This window comes from Diabrotica undecimpunctata, chromosome 5, assembly GCF_040954645.1.
Source record: "Diabrotica undecimpunctata isolate CICGRU chromosome 5, icDiaUnde3, whole genome shotgun sequence".
NCBI lineage: Eukaryota > Metazoa > Arthropoda > Insecta > Coleoptera > Chrysomelidae > Diabrotica > Diabrotica undecimpunctata.
In genome coordinates this window covers 57,789,868-57,815,703 of record NC_092807.1, presented here as the reverse complement: position 1 = coordinate 57,815,703, position 25,836 = coordinate 57,789,868, and the positions used below count along the sequence as shown (strand labels likewise).

General features: G+C 32.6%; 1 protein-coding gene across 1 annotated transcript in view; it reads left to right on the top strand.

Moving 5' to 3' along the window:
* Positions 1–1,113: 1,113 nt before the first annotated feature.
* Rab8 (RAS oncogene family member Rab8) overlaps positions 1,114–25,836 on the top strand; it is a 60,747-nt gene continuing 36,024 nt past the window's right edge. Inside the window, exons 1-2 of the mRNA XM_072531979.1 lie at positions 1,114–1,347; positions 15,676–15,736. Of these exons, the coding sequence (XP_072388080.1) occupies positions 1,224–1,347; positions 15,676–15,736 (185 nt within the window). The 5' untranslated portion in view covers positions 1,114–1,223. The remainder of the gene's footprint in view (positions 1,348–15,675; positions 15,737–25,836) is intronic.

Below are 25,836 nucleotides of genomic sequence, written 5' to 3'. Positions count from 1 at the left end.
AAAACAACATTTTTGGGGAAAAAAGAAATACCGGAGAAGGTAAAAACGGCAGTCGTTAAATCAGTAGTTAGACCTACAATCATCTATAATAGCGAGTCATGGACATTGACAGGAAGACAAAAATCTCGAGTCAATGCTATGGAAATGAGGTTCCTGAGGAAAATAGCAAACAGAAAGAGGACAGACAAAATACGAAACGAAACAATCAGACAAAACCTAAAACTAGAACCAATAAACGAAAAAATAGTAGAGGGGCAACTAAGATGGTTCGGACACGTGTGTAGAATGTCGAATGAAAGATTAACAAAACGAGTGTTTGAAACGAGAATGCAAGGGAAAAACAAACGAGGAAGACCAAGAGTTAGGTGGGTAGACGAAATCAGAAAAGAAGTTGAGAAGAAAGGATTGACATGGGAAAGTGCACGAAATCTAACACAAGACCGGATAGCATGGAGACAACAGTGCAAATCTTAACCCCACCAGCCTTACACCTAACGGTAGAAAGGCTTAGGACTAAGTAAGTAAGTAAGTATATAATCCCCTATAAACGACTTAAAAATATAAAAAAAAATTAACTTTTTAAAGGTTTGTTTTTTCGTTTTAAGTATCACGAATTGAATCCCGTTGGAATTAAAATAAAATTACAGGAAAGCAGAAAAGTGTCTTCCAAATTAAAATGCATCTTTTGGAAAATTGTGCAGTGGTGAAAAACAACTAAAAGTACAAAAAGAAATTTTGTATATCCCAAACCTTCTTAACAATAAATAGAAAAAAATTATAACCATAAATATAATTGTTTTTTTGTTTTTAATATTTAAAAATTGTTTTTTTTTTTTCGATTTAGAAACTAAAAGTCCCCTTAATATATAATTTCAAACCTAAAAATAAATACGAATACTTGTGACTCATTACTATTTATGTACATCACAAAATAAACTTAAATTTAGTTTTAATTAATATTATAGCTTTGATCAAATTCCAAAATATTCGGTTTTAAATATTTTTTTCAGCAGCAATTTAGGTCCAGCAGCTGTTCCTACCCAAATGTATGCAACCCAAACTACTGAGACGTGTAATATTATAGGGAATTTCATTTTTAAAATTAAAATAATCTAGTGATATTTATAGATGGTAGAAAAGGAAGTTCCATTGCAGGTTCGTAGAGTTCAAAAGTATTAAAAAAGTGTCTCGGTTTAAATAGTGAAAAGTGTATTGTGATAAATATGGCAAAAAGCTACGATTATTTATTCAAATTATTATTAATCGGCGATTCAGGGGTAGGGAAAACTTGTGTTTTATTTAGGTTTTCGGAAGACGCTTTCAATACAACATTTATTTCGACAATAGGTGAGTCAGTATTATATTTATTTATATACCTCAACCTGTAGACCTTCAAGCATATGATACGGAAGGTTACGTTTGAATTTTTGATGAATAAAATATCACTAGACCATATGCACAATTTGCAAAGTTTCAATCTACTTTCATTTTGGTAGGTTAGGTCAAAACAATCTTCTAACCACACCTAATAAGGAATTATATTCAAAATAAAGTATTAGAGGTCCAATTCTTAAAAGATCTGTTGTCTTAATTACTATAACCAGTGTAGCTTAAATTCTTGGAAACTTTCTATGACTAATGATGGTAGTAATTTAAGAGTAATTAAACAAAGTGTCAGTGGTTGTCATAAAATTTGGTGTATATTTTATAACCAAATAACTACATTAAATAATAAAATGAAACCTGGAATCTAAGTAGTGACATTTAATTACAAAATAATTGTTAATACAATTAGTTAGTTCTACCTTCCATTATCATTCCAGTTTGCACTTTTTTGTTTTAACATTTCTTATCACCATTCTTAAAGAAATGGTATAAAAATCAAAAATGACCTTAAATTCAAAGCTTTTGTTGTAAAGCATATAAATAACTTCTTTATTTACCAGATTTCGAATAAATTCATAAAATTATTCCTTGTTATTAAATAATATTAAACTACAAAATAACAAAAACATTTGTTTATTTGCTAGCATAAGAATGTTTTATTTGTATGGTATTCTTTATTAACTTAAAAGTAAATTTTTACTGTTGTCATCAGTTTGCAATTGATAAATCATTTTCTAAAACAATCAACTAAATGCCACTACCACAATCAAACACGATTGTAGTAGTGGCTAGATAGCTCATTTGAATGAGTTTCCAGCTTTTTGAGGTCTCATACTTATTTAATAATATATTCAAAATGACATTTATGTGGTGTTTTCTTAGTGCAGCCCATCTAGCTAGATGCATTTATCTTACTAAGTTACTAATTACTAAGTATAGGCTGCTTACTTGCATACCTTAACAGTTTAGCTTCTATGTGGTTGTTTCATAGATAGATATTTTAGCGCTGTCTCCACTAATCATCTAATATAACTATTTTAGTTTTAAAAGAACATTTTCTTTTTCCATTATTTGTTCTCTCTTTCTTGTTTAATAGTATGCAATATTTTCAGGATAGTAGTTGAAGTAGGTTTGAATATTAAGGGAAACAAATCTTTATTTTGCTAAAATAGTAATTTCTAGCCAAATTAGTCAAGTTTGGTATTCACAATACCATCCAAGTACAATTTGACAAAAAATTTTCAAAAAGGTCATCAAAAGGTTTCTTTGCCTTTTCCCTATATGGGCTCTGCTTCGCTAATTACGTTTCTCCATAAAAAGGTTCTGAACTATTTTCTTGAGGCACATTCAAGGTTAAAGTTAAATACTTTGTTTGTACGGAAATAAACCAAAATTGATTGTGATGAGAATTACATTGTTAATTTTGTTTTGATGTTTTGATTTCCAATCCAGAATTCTTTTCAAAATTGTTATGTCAACCAAATCTATAATATCTCTCCCATAGTTTCATGGTGTGACCAAGTTGTTGTATGACCCAGTAGTTTATGCATGTTATATTATCTCCCTTAAAGCTGTCCACGCTTCCCCAGGAGTATCCACTTCCTCATTTGTTGTGACCATTGATGTTACTGTCCCCATTGGCTCCACTGGTTTTCTATCAGATTCTTTATTTAATAAACTCTCAAAGTACTTTAGAGATTATCCCTGTCTTGTGAGGTTGTTATTCCAAGGCCTAGTTCTCTATGTATTACTTCATATCCCCTTTTAGATTGGCCCACATGTGCATTAAAATCACCTATTACCTCTCCACTGATGGAAAATCATTCATGATGTCTCTTAATTGATCATAGAAAGCTTTTGTTTCATTCTCACCCAGACCAATTTGAGAGGCATACACATATACACACAACATTCAACAGTTATTTATCAAGAACAAATTTCGCTGCCATTATTTTATTGCTCATTGTTACAAATTATACTGAGTTATCTTTTGTTTCTATATCAGCATTTATACCACTCCATTCCTAATGTTACTTCTCCATACCACATACATACATACTAATTTGTATCCTTCACCTAGTTCTTCTGCTCTTTGTACTCTCCGTCTAAGTACATCTACCAACTCCATACTCTTACCTTAGGACTTACAAGATCCTATCCTGATTTTTCTGACCTGTAGGGTAGTTTCCTCAATATAGACCCCACTTAGAAATCCGAATAGACGCTCTATTTGCTTCTGGAACATTTTACCTAAACAGATGCCAATATTTCAGTATAATTTTTATTACATTAAGGTCTTTTCAAGCCAAAGTATTGTTTCCTATATCCTACCAATAGGAGGCACATACTTTATATGGGATATAGAAGTACTGAAAATATATTAAAGCTTAATAGGTTTTGTAGTAATTTAAATAATATAAATATAATCAAGAAAAAGTGAATAAGTTTTAGAAATACAAGTCATTTTATTAAACTAGGTATATTTATTATTTTTTGTTACAAAACCCAGCTTGAAACTTATGTTACCTAGTAACATAAGTAAGTTTTATTTTATAGCAGTACTTAAATAAAAATCGCAACCTATCACAATTAATTTAATATAATTAAGTGTGTAGATTGAAAATCTTACAGATACTTCCCTTGTACTTCACCTATCCAATATAACAAAACAAATGTGTAAATATATACTCCACAATCTATATCAATCCACAATACTACAATGTAATGTCTAAGTATACACAATTCAAAAAAGTTTGTACTGATGCATTAAAAACAAGCTAGATTTGCAGCAACATTCATACATAGAGATAATAATTTGTAATATTTTCAAAGTAATAGCTATCTTTGAACCTCTATTTGCCAGGTAATCTCAATATCCACTATATTAACATTTGTTTATTGTATTTCAATATTCTGCTTAAAGTAAATACACTCATCATAAAAATGTATAAAAAAAAACCATCTTAAAATGTATAAAATACAAATAAGTTCAAACTTCTATAGTATAATAAGAAAAATAACTTACCTTTAATAGACTTCATCTAAAAAAATCATCCTAGCGCAGGATGCAATTAGTGTCTTGTATGATAGAACAACAGCAATGAAGTTGAGAGCCTACTTTTTTACTTTTTTGTGTCTGGATCCGACCAGTTTTTCTGCCCAATATCGGGCTATATCTACACCCTTTGTATTTGCGAGCCATAAATCATCAAGGGTGCTCTGTGATGGGCAAAGTCTGCATACTCTCAGGTACTCCACGTTCTGTATTTCCCCACATTCACAAAGTGCGTTGCTGTCTGTCTTGATGCCCCATTTAATGAGGTTCTGTTTTACAGAGGCAACACCTGTGCGTATGCGATTGAGTGTCTGCCAGGTTCTCCAGTCCAGGTTCATTCCATTAGGTCGTTCTGGATGTAGGGGGAACAGTTCGGGTGGTTTGACGCTGACATTTCTCATAAACCTTTTCCTTGATTTAAGTCGGCTGATTCCTGGCGGTTCGTCAAACCCGTATAATTGGTGTCTTTCATCGAAAGTTTGCCTGAACTTCTCCACATATTGTGAGGCGCATCTATGGTCGACTGATGATGCGAATCCAGCTACCCGGTGCAGTAGGGGTAGGGGGGTAGGCTTCATACAACCGGTAATTATTCTACATGCATTTAACGCCGTGGTGACTTGTTGGGCGTGTCTAGATCTACCCCAGACGGGACAAGCATATTCCCCTGTTGAGAAACATAAGGCCTCAGCTGTTGTCTTCAATACCTGGGGGTTTGCACCCTACTTGCTCCCTACAAGTTTCCGGAGAAGGTTGTTTCTCGTAGCAACCTTTTGTCTTGTGTTCTGACAGTGAAATTTATACGTTAGTGACCGGTCTAGTACTACTCCAAGATATTTGGGCCTATCAGTATGTTTCAAGCGTTGTCCCTCCCAAGAAACATTCAGTTTTACATGCGCCAGTTGGTTGTTGAGATGGAATGCACATACTTGAGTTTTAGTAGGGTTTGGCTTTAATGAGTTTTGTTTGTAGTAAGTTGACATCATGTTTAAAGCCTCTTCCATTGTCGACTCTACTTGTGTGAGTGATTTCCCCTTTACGGTTATACCAAGGTCATCAGCGTAGACAAAACTCTCAGTCTGAGGGTGCATTGGTTGGTCGTTGGTGTAGATGTTAAATAAGGACAGCGCCAGAACGCTTCCTTGACGTAGGCCATTTTTTTGGGTTCTCCATCTGCTCTTCTTTCCATTTAGCAAAACGTAGAAACATCTATTACACAACAGTGATCTAATGATATTTACCAGGTCATAGTCAAGCACAGTGTTATAGATCTTAGTTAGGAAGGTTCTGTGGTTTATCGTATCATAGGCCGCTGTGAGGTCTATCAAGGCTACTCCCACTATCTCTTTCTGCTCAAATCCCTCCTCTATGTATTCTGTTAGGTTCAGCACTTGGCCTGTGCATGATTTACCTGGTCTGAAGCCTGCTTGTTGTGGGATTAGTTTTGCATCTAATTTTTCCTGGATGCGGTTTAAAATGAGGCGTTCATACAGTTGAGATCAAATTGTATTATACAGAGTTGGCCACACAAAAGAGTCCACACTGATATTTGGAAATATTCTTTAGATTTTGTGAAAATGCTAAAACAGGTAAATTTTTATTCCAAATTCTTTTAACCACATAGATATCTGTTATTTGTCAACCCTCTCCCTTCCAGTACCACAAACCTTTTGTTTTAAATAGGGAATATACTTTGTGTGGCACATCCTTATACAGTATTTTCCTGGAGAATTCAGGCATCCATGATTTTTTCCATATAAAGTAACTCTATTCTTGTGAAAAAGTATCAGTTTATTGAAAGTGTTAAACCTCTTGGAAACGAAACATAACATCTATGTCTTTCTAGTGTCAATTTCAAATTTTTCCTGTCATATCAAAAATTACACTAAAATGAAATTTGTTTCATTATTAGACTTTATTAAATGTAACGTAAATAAAGAAAACTCATACTTACTTTAAAACAGTTTACTCATCAGCTATAATTATTTAATTAAATGTTCAAAATGATATCCATCCAGATCCAGACAATGCACTATTCGTCATGTTAGTTCTTCCACTAGAGCAGGAATGGTATTATAAATTATGCTTTTTAAATAATTCCATAGGAAGAAGCCCTTTTTGTGATAAAATAAACCATTTTGAACGAAATTTAAAAAGTACTTATTTAATATCACTGTTAAACTTTTTTCAAATTTCTTTCAATGTAGTTTTTGACATGACAGAAAAAATTTATCATTACCACTAGCCTAACCTAAGTGTCATCATCAGTGGCGTTAAAGCTCTTTATGAGCCAAAGCCTTCTTCAGAACAATCCTCCATTCGCCCCTGTCTCTGGCAACTCTTCTCCATGCTCTAATTCCGATAGACTTCAAATCATTTTCTAGGTTGTCTTGGTACCTAAGTCTCGGTCTTCCTCTTCTTCGTTGTCCGATCGGCCCTCTTCGGTCAAAAACTTTTCTGACTATGGCATCTTCCTCTCGTCTGATTACATGACCTATCCATCTGAGGCGTGCTAACCTAAGTGTAACACTTTTTAAATTGATGCTTTTTCACAAGAACAGTTAATATAAAAATAAAAATCATAGATGTCTGAATTCTTCTGGGAAATACCTGTCTAATAATGTGCCACACATGGTCTATTCCCTATTAGGCTTAAGGTTTGAGGTACTACAATGGGGGGTTTTGACAAATGACAGATGTCTAAGTATATAGTTAAAAGATTGTCCCTTTGGAATAAAAATCACCTGTTTCAGCATTTTCACAAAAGCCAATGAATATTGCCAAATATTTGGAGGGACTTAAATAGGAGGGAATAAATTTAATATTTCAATAATAAGACATATTTAAAAAATTCCAAATCACTTTAGATTTTAAAACTAAGTACATCAAGTACAGTACAGAAAAAATGGACAAGTTTAAACAAAAAATAAATAAATTGCAGACATATATACACTTAAAAATATGAAAAATGAAAATACCCCTTGTCCAGACAAATTACCTATTCAAGAAAATTATTTCTGTTCTTGTTATAAAACAATTATTATTAAGAATGCGGAGACCCATCAACTTTTATATATAAATGTGTGCTTTTAAACATAAATTTAAATGTAAAAGATCATTCACGCAAGCCTAGAATAGCCCATAAGCTTTATTTTTAATGGAACACCCTGTATATTTTTATATTTATAAAAGCTGCTTAACAACCTGATCTCAATAAAATATATCACATAGAGTCTATTATGAATAATATATGGTGAAATTTTGAAATTATAAAGTGGATAAACATTTGTAAATATTTGTCAGAAATGGTCAGAAAGACAACATTGAATGATTTGTATACAATCTGCAATCCCTAATTTCTTTGACTGTCTTATAGCAAAGCAACTTTGTTGATTCTGTAAAGGCTTAATATCTCAATCACAACATGGTTTTCGTAGCAAAAGATCTACTGCAGCAAACTTGGCTTGCTATCAATCTGATATATTATCTCAAATAGGAGACTGTAAACAGGTAGATGCAATATACACAGATCTTTCCAAAGCATTTGATCGTTTAAATCACCAAATGCTTTCAGGCAAATTAATCAATGTAGGCTTTCATATCAGGTTTGTTGAATGGATTAAAAACTACATCTGGTAAAAGTTGGAGTCAAGATAGGTTGTCATCTGTCTGACAGTATTTCAGTAACATCTGGAGTTCCTCAAGGTGGGAGTTCCTCACTTCTCCATTTCTTTTTAATATCTTTATTAACGATATCACTACATGTTTTCTAAATAGTAAAATTTTTTAATGTTTCCAGATGACTTGAAATTTTGGAAAGTTATAGATAGCCTAAAAGACCAAGCTTTCTTGCAAGATGACTTAGACCGCATATAAAATTGGTGCAATTATACTATTAATAATCAGCCACTGAATTATGTTTCTTCTATTCAGGATTTGGGTGTTATTTTCAATGAGAAGCTTACTTTTTGTGACTACATAAACATTATTTCAATAAAGGCATCTAAACTTCTCAGTTTTTTTACTAGGAATTGCAAGTATTTCTCCATTGATTCAACAAGATTGGTGTATTGTTGCTTAGTTAGAACTATGTTGGAATACTGTTCAGTTATTTGGTCACCCTGTTTTCAGAACAATATTGATATGTTATAAAGAGTCCACCATAAATTTTTGAGATATTGTGCTTAAAAAGTTCACACTACTATTGAAAATCATTATTATTCCCATATTGAACAACAATTATCTTTACCCTCACTCAAAAACCACCATGATATATGTCAGGAGCTATATTTATATATAAAATCATATACAGATTTATTGATTGTCCAAACCTGTTAAGCCAGATTAATTTTAAATGTTTCCCATCAAGCTCTATGTTACCACAATGTTTTCAATATTCCTTTCCACAGAACAACCTATGGTATTCACAACTCATTGGATAGATACATGGGGCTATTAAATGATCTTGATTTTGATATTTTCAATATAACTTTAACTCAATTAAAAAGATCTCTTGCTTTGTGATATGTATATTGGTATTGTTGACTTTTGTTCTTACGTTTTGTTTTTTTTAGTATGTAAGATTTTTATTCTCGTTTTTTTTTTAATTTTTTGATATTGATTTTATATTATAAGTAATTTCAAATATTGAATCCTAACTGTTATAATTACAATATTATATATCCTAATTTAAACTGTTAATGGGCTTTCCTGTGTATTAAAAAAATAAATACTTAAGTGTGGAAACTACACATCGAAAAAAAAAACTTGTTTGTGTCCTTATTTTAGAAAGTTATAAAAAACGTTGAGAGGCATTAACTTTTAAATTCAAATGTGCACCTTTTAAATGTAAATTTAAATGTACAGGATCAGCTAAATGCAGACATCAATTTTCCAAACTAAATATCAATATATTGGGTTTTGTATTTAATTTCTTGATGAAAATTAAACCTAATAATAGACCTTACATAATATAATATATTTTGTTAAGATCAGGTTGTTAAGGAGCTTTTGAAAACATAAAATGTACAGGGTGTTCCATTAAAAATAAAAATAATAAATGATGCTAGATTTGCATGAATCACCCTGTACAATTAAATTTATGTTTAAAAAGCGTTCATTTGAATTTAAAGGTTGACGTGTCTTAGCGTTTTTTATAATTTCTTAAAATTAAGTCAGAAACAGTTTTATTCCATAAGTGGTTTCCAAACTGTATAATTTGAAAATTTCACCCTGTTATATTCATAATAGACCCTACATGATATAGTTCGTTGAGATGTTGTTAAGGAGCTTTTAGAAATATAAAAATATACAGGGTGTTTTCCATTAAAAATAAAGCTTATGTGCTATGTTAGGTTTGCATGAGTCCCCCTTTACATTTAAATTTATATTTAAAAATGCTTATTTATATATAAAAGTCAACAGGTACCAGCTTTTTTTATAATTTTTTAAAACATGGGTAGAAATAATTTTATTCCAAAAGTGGTTTCTACACTACTCCAATATATATATATATATATATATATATATATATATATATATATATATATATATATATATATATATATATATATATATATATATATATATATATATATATATTTATATATATATATATATATATATATATATTTATATATATATATATATATATATATATATATATATATATATATATATATATATATATATATAAAGAAAATTGTTGGTAACAGTTGATAAAAAAAATTTTGCTACCTAGCTATTTATGTAAAACAAAATTGTGTGTCTAACCTTACTTCAATTCATAAATCTGTCAGATATAAAGTCTAAGTTACAGTTACGTTACAATAATTTATTTAAACTGTTTCCTCAATGTCTTCCCATAATTCACAATCGGATTCATCATCAATATTCATTGATAATGTTTTTGAATATCTGACACAGTTTCTCCATTTTTCTGATGTCACCTGTACAAACCAGTGTAAAAACCTTTATTTTACCTGTTCAAGTAATTGCTTCTTTCAAAACACTTAATATTGAGGCAGTTTTAAAACCCAATGACCATATTGAAGAGCCAATATATCCAGCATGAAAAACAAAATAAATTTAGACAATGTTAAACAATTACTTTATACACACTTGAATACTTTATTTGGTAAATGTTTGTTTACAATGTCCACATATTTCATCATAAATATAGAGAATGTTTTGTCCAAGTTAAACATGGTATTTTCTCTAATAAAGTTGAATGATAAGATGCCTATCCATTATTATCAGTGATGATTTTTCCAAAAAGCCCTCAAGCCTTTTCAAATCCTTTCTCAAAATTATGAGTTTAGTGAATTAGGTATGGTAAACCCTATTCATTTTACAAATTCCCAATCGTCAATAGAACCACGTGTAAGCCAAACAGGGTCGTACTGATGTACGACCTATGTATCATATGATTTTTAAAAATATTTACTTTTGAAACTGTTAGTGTAAGAATTTCTTGAAATTTAATCATTATATCACAATTAAACTAAACTCTAAAAAATAACACAACCAGTAAATAACTTAACAATAACTAATAACATAAATATAACACAATATAATAACTTAAAAATCAACAGGATACAATTTGAATTTATACATGCTGGCAAGTGTGGATCTGTAACATGAGAATCTGTCTGGCTTAAGGCAATAAATTATATTTAATAGCCTCTTGACGAATGAGACAGCAAATATCAACACGTGCTCATATTTACTGATGGGAATTTGCTAAATGAATGTACTTTAGTTACAGTTACCATATTTATGTCTACTTTTAAAAATCAGGCTACAATTATCCATAAACCCATTTTCAGAACATGCATGAAGAACAATATAACTTAGGTACACCTACACAACTCTTCTTTTTTACTTCATTATTACTGTTATCTTGCCAGGTCCTGCACACTCCCTCATTAATAAATATCCAAGTCCTCATCAAAGAAAGATGTCATTAAGGAGTATAAAATGGTTTCATTTTCAATAAAGCAAAAAAATATGATCTTTTTTAACTAAAGTTGATTGGTCCATTGGATAGATTTTATTGTGAAATACCCCAATTTTTTCATCTCAATTTTAACTCATTTAAAATTCTGCCCAATGATGCAATAGAAATCTTAATTTCATACACTTCTAGTTTTGCTATGAGAGTCTACACATGCTAGTCTAAAAAGAAAAAAGTGTAAACAAAAATTAGATTTTAAACACAATATTAGTTATTTTATCTTAAAGTATCAGACTTTGTTAATTCAGGTAGATATGAAGTCAAATAAATTTAGTTTGTTAATTGTGAACAGGAAAAAATATTTATATGTGAAATAAAGTAGCATATCTAACTCTGTATAAAGTATTACTGTTGACTTAACAATTTTAAAACAAGTTTGTTGGTCAAGTATTTCAGACATATACAAGTAAATAACATAAGTATATGTGTATTCCAGCAGGATTAATAAATATCACATGTTATCAAAGAACTTATCTTTAGCAATTGATTAAATGTTTTACTGCTTACCTCTACTAAACATTCCATATACATGAGTCCTGATAGCATGTTATGTCTGATGATATTTATTTATCTTTGGAAGGTGAATATTATAATATAGAGTTCTTCATTTTAACTGCATATTCGTGGTTAGTTTGGATTCCTTCTTTTGCTGTTTTTTTTTTTCAAAGTAGGCATCTATACCTAAGACATCTGAAGTCTGCTAAAACATATTTTGTACAGATGAAACTCAACTTGTCATTACAGAAAAGAAGAACAGAATTCAGAATATCTTTATATATTTTAATTGTTTAAAAAATAAATACACAAGTAAATTTTTACAGAATATAATTACCATACTTTAAATGCGACTTATTTGATATTGTTACAAAAATGTAAGAATAAATACAAGAAAGAATTAAGTTGTAGTTGGCTCACAGAACCACAGTTTAGTGATCCGACTATTCCCACGATTGGATTGGCTAGGGACTGACATATTTTAAATGCCAAACAATAAAATAGTTGTAGGTAAATATGATTTCTGAATATATGAATATATGTGAATGATGAATTGTATTGTTTTTCTTTTGTTGTTGCTGTCGAATAATCACGAACATTGAAATTTTTTGTTGCTATCTAGTACATGTAATAGAAAGATATAGGGCACTGAAATAAGGATCCGAGAAAATTGGAAAATGACATCAGTTCGGTTTCTGAAATGGCTTAGTAATCAAGAGACCCTATTTAGTCTAAATATACTGACACATCACTGCTTGTTTGTGAATAAAGATGTGTAAATATGTGAAAAGCAGATGCATCCTTCTGAAAATAATCCTGGCGGCGCCCATGGTGAGGGAGAATGTGTGTTTAGATTTATGACCTTGGTTTGGACCAATTGGCCGCTCAAGCATTTATCAAAATTATCATTTTCATAGATACAATTCCCCAGATTGGCATTCCAGAGATGCATTATATGTTAAGAAATACTGATAATAACTAATACAGTAATACCCTGAACTTACGCTATAGGTGGGACCGAGCGATAATTGCATAAGTCGGGGTGTAATTTCGTATATATATGTATATAAATTATTTTAATTGGGACCGGAAGATAAGAAAAAATAGCAATTTACACAAAATTTTTTTATTAAAATCTTACAAATATAAAATTGACAATTCAATTTATTTTGATGTAGAAGGCTTTATAAAATCTAACAAAGTAGTTTTTCTCCCGCAAAATTTTTTCATAGTAGGCTAATAATTTTTTTATCCGTTGTTTAGTAGAAGAAATGCTCTTTTCATTGTGATCTATATTTTCTAAAAATTTTATTCCCTTTTCAAATTTCAAATTAAACTGAGGCCTTCAGTCAAGTTTCCAATCGTCATTTGATCCTCAGATTGAACTGGATCCAAACACTCAAGCTCTTCAATGTCTTGTTCTTCCTTGTGCATTTCTACGAGGTCATCTATTGTCAGCTCCTGATTGTGGGAATTCAACAGTTCTTCAACGTCATCACTATCAACTTCCAAATTTATTTGCTGGGCGATATCAACAACTTCTTTAATAACATTACTAACTTCATCATGCTTTGGCATCAATTCCATTTCTTGGATTTTCTGAGCGATAAACTAAGAGTGGTTTTAACTTGCAATCACCAGCTGCATTTGACCCCACCATCACTGTCAATCGATCTTTGGCAGCCTTTAAACCTGGAAAGGTGGTTTTCTCTTCACGTGCGATGAAAGTTCTCTTAGGCATGTTCTTTCAAAACAGGCCAGTCTCAAGTACATTGAATATGGTTTGTTTGGTGTAGCCACATTTATCTATTATGGCTTTTAATTTCTGTGGATAACAAGACGCAGCCTCTTTATCAGCACTTGCCGCTTCTCCGCTTTCTGTAATGCTATGCCAATTACAGCGACTTTTGAATCGGTTGAACCAACCGTTATTAACTTTAAACTGTCCATCCTTAGCGATTTCTCCAGCATCCTCTTTCAATCTCTCAAAAATTAGCTGAGATTGGGAGCACACTGTATTCTGATCAATAAGACAATTTTTCACATTTACTTCATTATCACACCATAATTTTAATGTTGTCTCCATTTCGGTGATAATACCATGACGTTTAAGTACGATGTTGGAATTTAAAGATTGTGCACTTTTCACAGCTTCGAGAATTTTTTCCTTGTCCTTTATAATTGTTCTGGCCGTTGATTCCGATAGATCAAACTTCTTTGATAGTTCACAGAATTACATCTTTGATTCAAAATCTGTAATTACGTTAAGTTTACATTCCAAAGATAACTTTTTACTTCGTTTGGATGACATCATTGCTCTTTCAAGTCTTCAATAAAAATCCCGCTATAAAATTAACAAACACCCACTCCCAAGACAAAACTGTCGATAAAAAATACCTAAAGGCCATGATCGACAGGCGAGTAAAACTGCGGTTTTGTGGCTCGTCGGTAAAGCTCGTCAGTGTATCATTGCAATACCGCGGTTTTATATACCTACGAGCCTGGCTCGCGGCTCGTCAGTTTGTTTTATTTTTTACTTGGCTCATCTGAACACAATATATTAGTTGTGGACAGTTGACAATGACCGTTTTGCTCGCTAGTCGATCAGCACCAACGAGCCGCGAGTAAAACCGTCGTTCTTAAAACTGCGGAATTATGGCTCGCACGTCGATCACCCACTTAATACAAAATAACTGTGCTGATTTCGAGCGAAAAGTCAAAACATGTACTTGGGATGAGCAATAATGTGTGGGCGGTAATTCTATTTAATCGATAATCGAACGATTGTGTGTCAAATAGATGACGAATCCTCAAGATTTGAAAATCGTGTAACTCTGGATTCGCGTAAGTCGGGATAGCGAAAGTCGAGGTATTACTGTACTAAATACTAAAACTAAATAATAATACTAAATACTAATAAATATTAAAATATTTTTTTTCTCAGCGCTAAGACCTAAACCCGAGTTAACGCATCCAAGGTTTAGGCCCTCTTTGTGTACTTATGTGTTTTTTTTTGTTTTTTTTTTGTTTTTTTTTGTTTTTTTTTTTATTTATTTATGTATTTTTTAAGTATTTAAATTTCCATTTTCATTTTTTTTAGATGATTATAAAAAAATTGAATGGCATTTAAATTGGTGGGGAGAGTAGCTCCTGCTGTTTGTAGATTCTTGTATAACGTTTGATTTAGCATCTGAAAGTTTGCACAATCAAAAATTACATGCTCTAGTGTACCCAACTCTTAAGGGAGAAAAAAAAAACAACATCAAAACAATAGCTTTTTGTCTGATAAAAAAATTAAGGAAAAGGTAACATTAAGAGACTAACAAGGACAAAGAGAACTAGGGAAAATTTTATGTTTTCTTCTCAATCTATTATTAGCCCCTTTTTAAAGGTCTTGTAAAGAATTGACAGCCCGCATTGTAGGAAATCACGATCCTCAGCAATGAGGAAACGACAAGAGAGAGAGAAAGGTCTTGTAAATATTTACATGAACATTTTTGTGACATAAATTACTTTTTTCTTCTATGAAGAAAATATGTAGACTACCTGTATACTAAAGTACAGAAACATCAAGAAATAGATTCAGTAAATTACCTTCTTATGGTAGCATTATGTAATATATAATGACACTGCTTTTTTATAAAGTATTTTAATATTTTTAGTAGTTATTTAGATTGTGTTTGTGATTATAAGTGTTTTCATTATTATACTTTTTATCTTTTAGGTATAGACTTTAAAATCAGAACAATAGACTTAGATGGGAAAAAAATTAAATTACAGATATGGTAAGAAACTTTTTTTATTATTTAGTTTTGTATTTTTTTTGCACGGCAATTACATTAAAAATCCTTAAAAGTGTTACTTTATATTATGTGTATATAAAGATGAGTCCAATTTTATAACAAAATTTTATGAATAGCACTAGATTAATTCCGATAATAAATTAAAGATGCATCTGCTTAATTGCAACTAATAGTCAGTAGAATAATACTTGCGGAAAATGTATTTTAAAGATAAATAAAATATTGATAATTAAGGTGAAAGGTTTTAAAAAAAAGGCAACAAAATTTATAAGTTCTTATATATTTATAAGTTCTCTATAACATCAATTTATATTTTCCATTGTTGATACGCTGAGACTATTCTGTTTCCAATGCAAACGTTTTATCTTATTTTGTCATAATATTCCTCATTAATGATTGATATCTGACTTTGACAGATCTGCTATATATAAGCTCGTCATCAACAACTGATAGACCTTTTATTTGGTCCTGGTATACCCCGGGCTCTTGTATTAAGGCTAAATCGAACCTTGTCTGCCTTACTGTTCAGATGGTTCACTTGTAGCTCTCTGATTAGGACCATTAAACCTATTTGGGACAGAGAAAGAATACACGAAGAAGGGGTCACCTCTCTGCACCTTACCATTGTATTTTTATTTGTAGACTCAGAATAATCACTCTTCGAAGTCATCACCTGAGCAATCTCTTTTTGCTTGTGTCCATTTGGTTTCCACAAGTTTAGTCGAAGTGGCAAGACATTTCTCCCTGTGTTATGCATCCCATGGAAATGATGGTGTTTCTCTTTGGGATTTGGGTGCACAGTAGTCACAGTTTAAGTTTCACAGTATGATGAGCCAATTGTGGTGATTTGCTGTAGAGCATGTAGGTGTGCATGAGTGTGTTTGTAGGTGTGTGACTGTATGTGTCATGTTAACTTAGCAAATCTTCAGTAAATAACATACTGCTACCCTTGTCATGTTTTCAGTTGATCTTCTGGTGTTTAGTTAGTCATACCTTAATTACATGTGTCCTATTGTCATATATATCCACAGAGCGTTTCTTATTAGCCATTGGGACGCGCCGTGTCGGTAATGAAAACTTTCTGATATGGTCTGTCCTGCATGGAGTATTACTAAGTATACAGCTACCCCACGCCCTCTCTCAGATCGAGTCAGTCTGTACTCCTATTCACAAATAATGTGTCTTTGTCTAACTTGATGTCTAATAGTACATACCTGTGCTTGATTCATGAGCAGCAGTTATAATTCTAGAAATAAGAAAATATATTTAGGATAGAGGACTTTATTGCACATAATATGCAATTAAAGAAACTTTATTGACACGTTATTCAACATAGAGTAAGGTACAAATATTATAATCTATTAGTAATATTACCAACAAAACAAACATGTGTGTCTGTTCACTTTCATCCTATTTTGGAATATCTGTGTCGGTCTTTCTCGTCGAGCCATTCAACATCGTAACTTTTGAATAACGTATATTCATTAGCACGACGAGCAGCGACTCATAGACCTAACTTTCATCAGTGTATGTGTTAACTTTTTGATGAATCTTCTCGATGTGATGAATTAGTGACTTGACGGAACCATGATAAAGACCATACGTTTTTCATGTTCGACTAATAGCTTTAATTTTACCGTTAGACAAAAATTAGCGTAGGGCATTTGCAGGAAATCTTTGAGTGAAGCAGTTAAGCGTAGAGCTAAATTTACTGGAAGATTGAAAAATTGCCTTCCGTCATCCAAAACCAAGTCATCAATAACTGTTTGTTTTACTTTTAATGGTGGTGGAAGTAACCTGTTGTCTAGTAATCTATAGGCCACTTCTTGAAGGACAGCATTCTATGTTTCTACATTTTACAAGCCAGTATTGGCTTTGAAGCAAATGTTCTGAACACCATTTAATGTCTGGGAAATCAGGAAGATCTTGTTCGCCCGGCTTAACATATTTTGCAGTAACATGATAGCCATCAATTTCCATTGAACTTCATACTTCAGCTAACACATTTCCTGCAAAGTCGAAGTCTTTATTAGTTTTCAAACGTAGGCAATGTGTGGGTTGCAATATGTGTAAAAAAGTAAATAACTACTGCTGAAGTAATCACCATTTAGACCTGCCCCCCCCCTTCATGTCATCAAAAATAAACAAAGCCAAGCCTAGCCTCTACAATACTCTCCCTTACGTAATACTTGAACAGCCCCTAACGGCTTCTGAATCAATATTTTCCAGATGATTGAAACTGTTTTGTTTGTTTATTTTTGGTCCATTCTTGTTCCATGAGAATCTAGGGAATGGATGGTCACTCTCGACAGAATCCCGCTTGCTGGGAGAAGGCTTTGAAACCTTACCTTCCACTTATTAGTACTTGCTTCACATATTGGCGATCATAAAATACCCCACCATGGTTTCAAGATTCTTGGAGGGGCAAGTAGGTTATAATGAGTACGTTGATTACTTTAAACTATAGCTGCATACAAAATCTTTTGATTTTGTGAACAACAACAAATTATTTTCCCTGGCATAGATCCATATAACCCACGAGGTCCGTACAATTCTTATATTATACAAACAATATATTCATAAAACAGCAAAAACTAGTTGTTTGCTCAACAAACTATGAGCAAGTCATAGCTCAGAAATGGTACATCCTATTTTACTTAAACTTGAATAGGTTAATGCGTGGCTAAAACTAAATTCGAACGACTTTGGACTCCAAGAGTAATGCTGCCCAAAATTATAAAAATAATTCATTAGTTTATTTACTTATTTTTAACAAAATATTTGATAAAAAGTGAGGCGACACAACGTTCGGAAAAATTAGCACGTCTTATTAGCATACTTTTACTTAAAAAGTATTTTCTTAATATCCTTCCATTGATATTACACAAAATATTTACAAATTTTCAGTCGGTATTTGTTACGTAGTTTATTTTCTTACTTCACACCGTATACTTTGACAAATGACGAATGACATTGGACGGATGGTTTTCTGATCCTGATTAAATTTGGTTCTGGATGGTGCTAAGCTATAAGTTGAACGGTAATGCTGATTCAATGCTTACCGATATTGACGTCTGGCATGTTTGGCACAGTGGTCCTTCCCCCTCCTCCTCAGTCCTAATCCCTTTTGGGATGTGGTGACACCATCAGGCCTTTACAGTTTTTTCACAATGTCCTTCCATCCTTCTCTGTCTTGGGCTAGTTGTTCGGCTTCATGTAACCCTTGGTTAATCAATATTTTTGTTTGATCTACTCAACGGCTTGGAGGTCTTCCCCTAGGTATCTTTCTTTCAACTCTACCCTCGACTATCAGTTTTTCCATCGTACCTGTTCTTCTAGCAATGTGTCCAAAATACTGCAAATATCTCTGTTGTATTTGTTTAAGCAATCTATCCTTTACTTTAAGTTGTTCTAATATCGATACGTTAGTGCAATGATCAATCCAGGATATTCTTAACATGCGGCGGTATACCCACATTTCAAAAGCGCCTAGTTTATTTTTATCCGCTTTCTTTAAGGTTCACGTTTCGGATGCATATGTGGCTATGGGAAAAATGAGTGCCCTTACTAGCCTTAGTTTTTGTGTGTATTATTATGCTAGAATTTTTCCAAATTGTTACCAGTTTCATCATAGCTGTTCTAGCAATAGTCAACCTTCTACATATCTCTCAGTCATACCCTCCGTCATTTGTTATTAGGGACCCCAGGTGTATGAAACTATTTACTATTTCAAAGCCCCCAATTTCTTTAATGTGCTGAAGCGTTGATGCGTTGAATATTTAATGTTCCGAACAGTCTACTACCATGATCTTTGTCTGGCTCCTATTTAGCTTTTTGCTTTTCTCCTCCAGACATCTCATTATGTCTTCCATTTGTTCTTGATTTGCCGCGATTATTAAAGTGTCATCTGTATATCTCAAGTTACTGATTTTTTGACCTTCTACTGATATTCCACCCTTCCATCCGTCTATTACCTTTCGCATAATGTGTTCGCTGTAGATATTAAACAGAGTTGGCGAGATTATGCATCCCTGCCTCTGTTCTGAAATGATCGGAATGGGTGTTGTTTATTTTTACTGTGCACTTATTATTTTCATATAGATGTCATAATTAGTCATAACTAATTAGTTAAATTAAGTGGTGGGGTGTTCCCATTTCCGCTAGTATGGACCATAGCTGCTGCCATTTGACTTTATCGAAGGTCTTTGTGAAATCCACAAAGCACATAAGCATAGGAGTATTGAATTCACGAGTTTTTTCGATTAGCTGTCTGACATTAAGGATGTGTTCTCTTGTGCCTTTTCCTGGGACAAATCCCGCTTGTTCTTCTGATATCTGAGGCAATAGAAAAGCTTTTAGTCTTTCATGTATTACATCAAGTAGAACCTTGCTTGAATGGGATATTAGGGTTACCGTTCTGTAGTTGCTGCAATCTAGCGGAGTTCCTTTTTTGAATATATGTAGGGATGAAAGTGGATGTTGTCCAGTCGTTGGGCCATTCTCCGGTTTCCCAAATCTTTTTGTAGATCATATGCATAACATTTACTCCAACATCTTAAGTCTCTTTTAAAACTTCTGCGGTGATCTGGTCTGCGCCAGGAGATTTTCTATTTTTTAACTTTTTGATTGGTTTTTCTACCTCTGACTTTAGAATGTTTGGTTCTCTCTCTGCAGTGAACTCGTCAGTGATTTACATTCTGTGGATCATCTGCATATAGACTTTGACAATATTTTCTCCATACCTCCGCAATTCCTTTCTCGTCATTTATAATATGTTGGTTTTGATCCATTATTGTTTGTGTGATTGGTTTAAATTCCCTGGATAGATATCGGACTTTGTTATATAGCTCATGGGATTCATATCGGTTTGCATGCCTCTCTAGTTCTTGCTCTTTTAATTTCTCTATTTAACCTTGCTAATTCATTTTTGTTGCTGTCGTTTTGATATATAAGAGATTTAATTCTCCTTCTCTCTTTGAGAAGTTGCAGCGTTGTGTCTGTCATCCAGTGTTTTCTCTTGATGATCTTTTTTTTTCGGTTCTGGTTCTTTCTACAGAGGTTTCTATGGCATTTCTGAAACCTTTCCACATTTTTTCTGGGTTTTCTTGTGTGTTCAACATACTAGTTTCCTTTAATGCATCTCTAAATGTTTTCAGATTTGAAATCTCCAGCCTGTTTTGATTTTGGTGCGGCATTGTTCTTTTTAGCTTTATCTTGAAGCACGCCCATAACATTCAGCTCTTGGTCTATTTTTTACGTTTGTAAAACATGTCTTACATCTGTTTCTTATCAATATGTAGTCGATTTGGTTCTTGTATTCTCCATTTGGGCTGGTCCACGTCGATAAACGACGCGACGGGCATGATGTTTGAACGTTATGTTTACAATGGCCAAACTATTTTCGGTTGCAAAATCTATTAAACGTTCGCCTCGGCTGTTTCTAATACCTAATCCATAGTTTCCTACATTTTGGATGTTATCATATCTTGTTTCTCCTATCTTAGCGTTAAAATCGTCCATGATTATGAGTGGTTCTTTAGATGAAATATTTCTTATTGTGTCTTCAATAACGGAGTATACGTCTTCCACTTCATTGTCTAACTCGTCCGAGGTTGGCATATAGACCTGAAGAATGTGCATTTTGTTTGGTGATGCTAGTAAGATTATTTTTATAAGTCTATCATTTATCGGTTGGTAATCATACACGTATTGTAAAACTTTTTTAGTCACCATAATTGCAATACCATTTCTTCCTGTGTTATTTGCTCCCGATATGTATACAACATGATCTGCCGTTCGGAAGTGTCCTTGTCCTTTCCAATGGTTCTCCAAGTGTCCGCATATTTCTATATCCTCTCTTTCGACTTCTCGTTGTAGTATATGCAATTTGCCTGGTTGCAATAATCTTCGAACATTCCAGGTTGCTATTCCCATTGCTTTTCTTAACTGAAAATCTGATTGTCTTCCAGGCGCCAATTTCGCATGTGTTGCCTGATTGCTCACAAACACATGCCCATTAGCCCATTTGACACTAGTTGGCCCGGAACCAACTGAGCGCCGATCGCTAATCGGATCGCTAAGCATATCTAACTGATTCGATACATTCATGATGGTGTAGTCACGGGAATATAATCAGGTGGTTTCCCCTTGCCTGCCTGATCGCAGTATCACGGCCGGTTGAATCATTATGTGATATCCGCTCGTGAGTATATGTCATTAAGCCGCGTTTAAGTATAGATCATTCCGCGGTAGCCTTAATGAATAATGTCATAGCTGCTGCCCTATGCCATGTCCTCAGTTGGTCCACGGGTGCTTATTTGGTAAAACCTTATTCACACCTATCCTACATATCTGTAGGACATTTCCCTATCACCAAGTGGGACGCGCCGTGTCGGGGTTGAGGACTCCCCCGCCCGTCCGTCTTTCGCGAAGTACAGAAGAGTCCCTACTTAATTCAGAACTCCTCCTCCACGCAAGCTGGGACACGGACACGGTCCTTACTCCACTAATATTTAATTTATTTCTTAAATGTAACATTAAATTTTTGTAATTTGTGCAATATTTTGTAATTTTGTCCTAATTTATGTTGTACTCATGAAATTCGTTCCAAAGAATTGGTATTAGAAAACTTCTTTTAACGTACACTCTTCATTTTAAACAAATTATTGTGTTAGAATTTGCCGTATAGTCTTATAGATAATTAAAATTATATAAGATATGTATGTAATACAATATAACCTGTCTGCTTATTGTTATATTTATTTTATCTTTATTTAATCATTTTGCCACAGTGAATTTAATACTTGCCAATACGTAAGGCTGTTTTTTATAGTTTCTTTTTTTCGTATACTATATGGGAAATTTATTTACAAACAGTAGATCGAATCTCGTTGAAGGAAATCCTCTTAGTCATTTACTATCGCATATTTTATGAATATACATTTTTATAATATTCAATATTTAAATATTGTGTACATTAATTAGATATTGATCGTTTAGAGGAATTAATTTACAATTAGATATTTTTTAACATGTAGTAGCTAAGATATTTGTTTGTGTACAGTGCATAATATAAAAAGAAAATCTGCAACGAAAAAAATAACTTTAAAATTACTTTGGATTCTTTTTTTCATTTTCGTAAGATGAGAGCTGCTTCTTTGAGTTTTCTCTTTTTCATGTATGCTTCTTTTATGACTATTGATGCATCTTTCCATTGCACTATATGCTAATAATTGTACCAGGTATGTTGGCAAATTTGTGATTTTGCAAATCTGAGACAAATTTAGAAAAAACACTGGAATATGGCATAGATACTCATCACATATTTATAGACTACAAAACAGCCTATGACTGTGTAAATAGAAGAGAAATGTTCAAAGCAATGAACTTACGCTTACTCAACTTGCTCTTGAAAAAGTTGAATGTAGAATACGAATCCAGGCGGGGGACTATCTTAACCTTTTAAAACAAATAACGGGCTGCGCCAGGGAGACTCACTCTCCTGTTTACTGTTTAATCTTGTTCTGGAAAAAGTAATACGTATGTCACAAATCACAACCACTGGTTCAATATATAATAAATCAGTTCAAGTCCTTGTCTATACTGATTATATCAATATTGTTAAGATAACGGAAAATGCTGTACGAGAGGCGTATGAAGCACTAAAAGAATCAGCTACAAAAATAGTAGTATATAATAATAAACATCAACAAAACGAAGTGTATGAAAATAGGCACGCAACCACAAATCCTACCAGCATTTTGTTATAAAACACGACGTCATCGAAGCAGTGAACGAATTTATATACCTGGAAGCGCTCTTGAAAATAATACTACCGCAGAGATAAACCGCACAATTTGCAGGCCAACAAATACTATTTTGGCCTCAACCTCCTTAAATTCTCAATTATATCGAGAAATACAAAAGTAAAACCCTTCAAAGCAATAATACTCCTAGTCCGAACATATGGTTCAGAGACATGGACTCCGACAAAAAGTAATGAAACATATTGGATGTTTCGAAAGGAAAATACTAAGGAAAATCTATGGAAAGGTGAATAATAATGGAGTGTATAGAAGATGATACATCTTCGAACTTTATAGAATACTAGCGGACCAACTCGACATCGAGTTTTGATGTAAGTTTTGCTGATATTTAAGAGGGCGGAGTCTAACGATCCATCGTTTCCGTCGCCTGGTGTAAATGTTCCAAAAATCCTAAAAATAAACTGTATCGACGCCAATTTTTTTAAATTGAAAATCGATACTTACAGTAGTTTTTTAGGATTTTCAGGAAGATTTACATTAGGAAACGGAAACAATATGATTGTTAGACTTCGCCCCTCTTAAATAAAAAACGGAAGTAAAACCGGAAGTAACTTTTTTTGCATATTTTAGATTGTAAAATGCCACGTTTAAGAAAAAGAAGTCGGTTTGAGAACTCTAACTAACTAACTAACTAAATTTATATTTAAATATTATTTAAATTTAAAAAATACAGAAAACAGTATGATGCTCTGCGCTAGTCTACACTACCGCCTACTGTTCCACTTTTTTGAGAATACGCCACAATTTTACTTTATAATAAGTTTATTTTTTATTTATTTATTTAAAATAAACCTAATTTAAAGTAAAATTGTTACTTATTCCCAACAAAATTAATAATATATTTCCAACTAATAAATTAAAAACAAAGTAATGCTTACCTCATTTTTTAATTCTTCAAGTATTAAACTCAAAACGTAGTCTAAATCTCTAAATATCAATCACAACACCTCACACACGCTGCACTTGTTGGAAACATAATACTTTCTAACTAAACATAAAAATAAAAAAATACCAACTCATCAAATAGTGTAAAACAGACCCCATAAATTAAAATCGGAGACAGGAGGATCCCGAATTTTGAGTGGTCATTATCGTTATTCCTTAAGTGGAAACACTTGTTGGTGCATTCCAGCATTCGAGAATTGACGCGTTGTTGCATTGTGTATAATATTGAATTCCTATACTTTACTATAGGAAAAATTCATTTTATGGCCGCCATTTTTAAACCGGTTCGAATTTTTTAAATTTTAAACCTTAGGGGGAATCTACTCAACAATCTGTTTAATTATTCGAAAAAATTCTTCTCCTATCTATCACCGTTTAAGAGGAGTATTGCGCACAAGAAAAGGGCTTAGCCTTTTAGTATATAAGATACCAGGGACCAGATATCGTAAAACATATTAAGATAGGACGTACAAGGTGGATAGGGCATGTAATGGGGATGGAACAAAATGACCCAGCTAAAAAAACGCTTCTTGATAAAACCCTTGATCAGAGAAGAGGAAGACTCAGAACAAGGTTTTTTGATTACATCGAAAAAGACATGAGAAATATGGGAATACATGCTTAGCGGAGGAAAGCGATGGATATGGACTACTGGAGAGAAATTCTTGATGAGTCTAGGACCCACGCAGGGTTGTAAAGCCAGAATGATGATAACAATTATCTCTTAACCACGTTCATGCATAAATACATATATCAACAAAATTTAAGGACAATTTATAAGAACTTTGGTAACTCATCGTATTATTAACTAATAAGTTTGTTTTAGAAAATGATTCAAATTTCAGAGGAATAAGATAATATGGATTTGACTAAATTGTACATAAAAATAATGGAAACAAAAACGATAGAAGATCCGTAAAAAACATTGAACGTTTAAAGAAAAAAATTCAAAATCAAGTTTTATGTCGATCACTATTTACTGTTATTGTAAACATGATGACATGACAGGAGAAATTCGAATTTATAGTAAAGACCGCTATGTTCCTTAACTTTTTAGTTAAATTCATTCACATCGACATTGTATCGCATTACTTTTAAATTGTTTAACCTTTGAAATGTAAATTTAACATTTTTGCTGATTTATGATTTTCATATGTTTAGGAAAAAATATTCAACATTTTATTGCAAATATTTTCCACTTTTACAGTTTTATATATGTTGTTATTAAAATGTTTTCCGGTTTTTTACCGGTAGTTTTATTATAAGCCGGAACATATTATTTTTTCCCGTTGTGACAAAACTGTACATTCA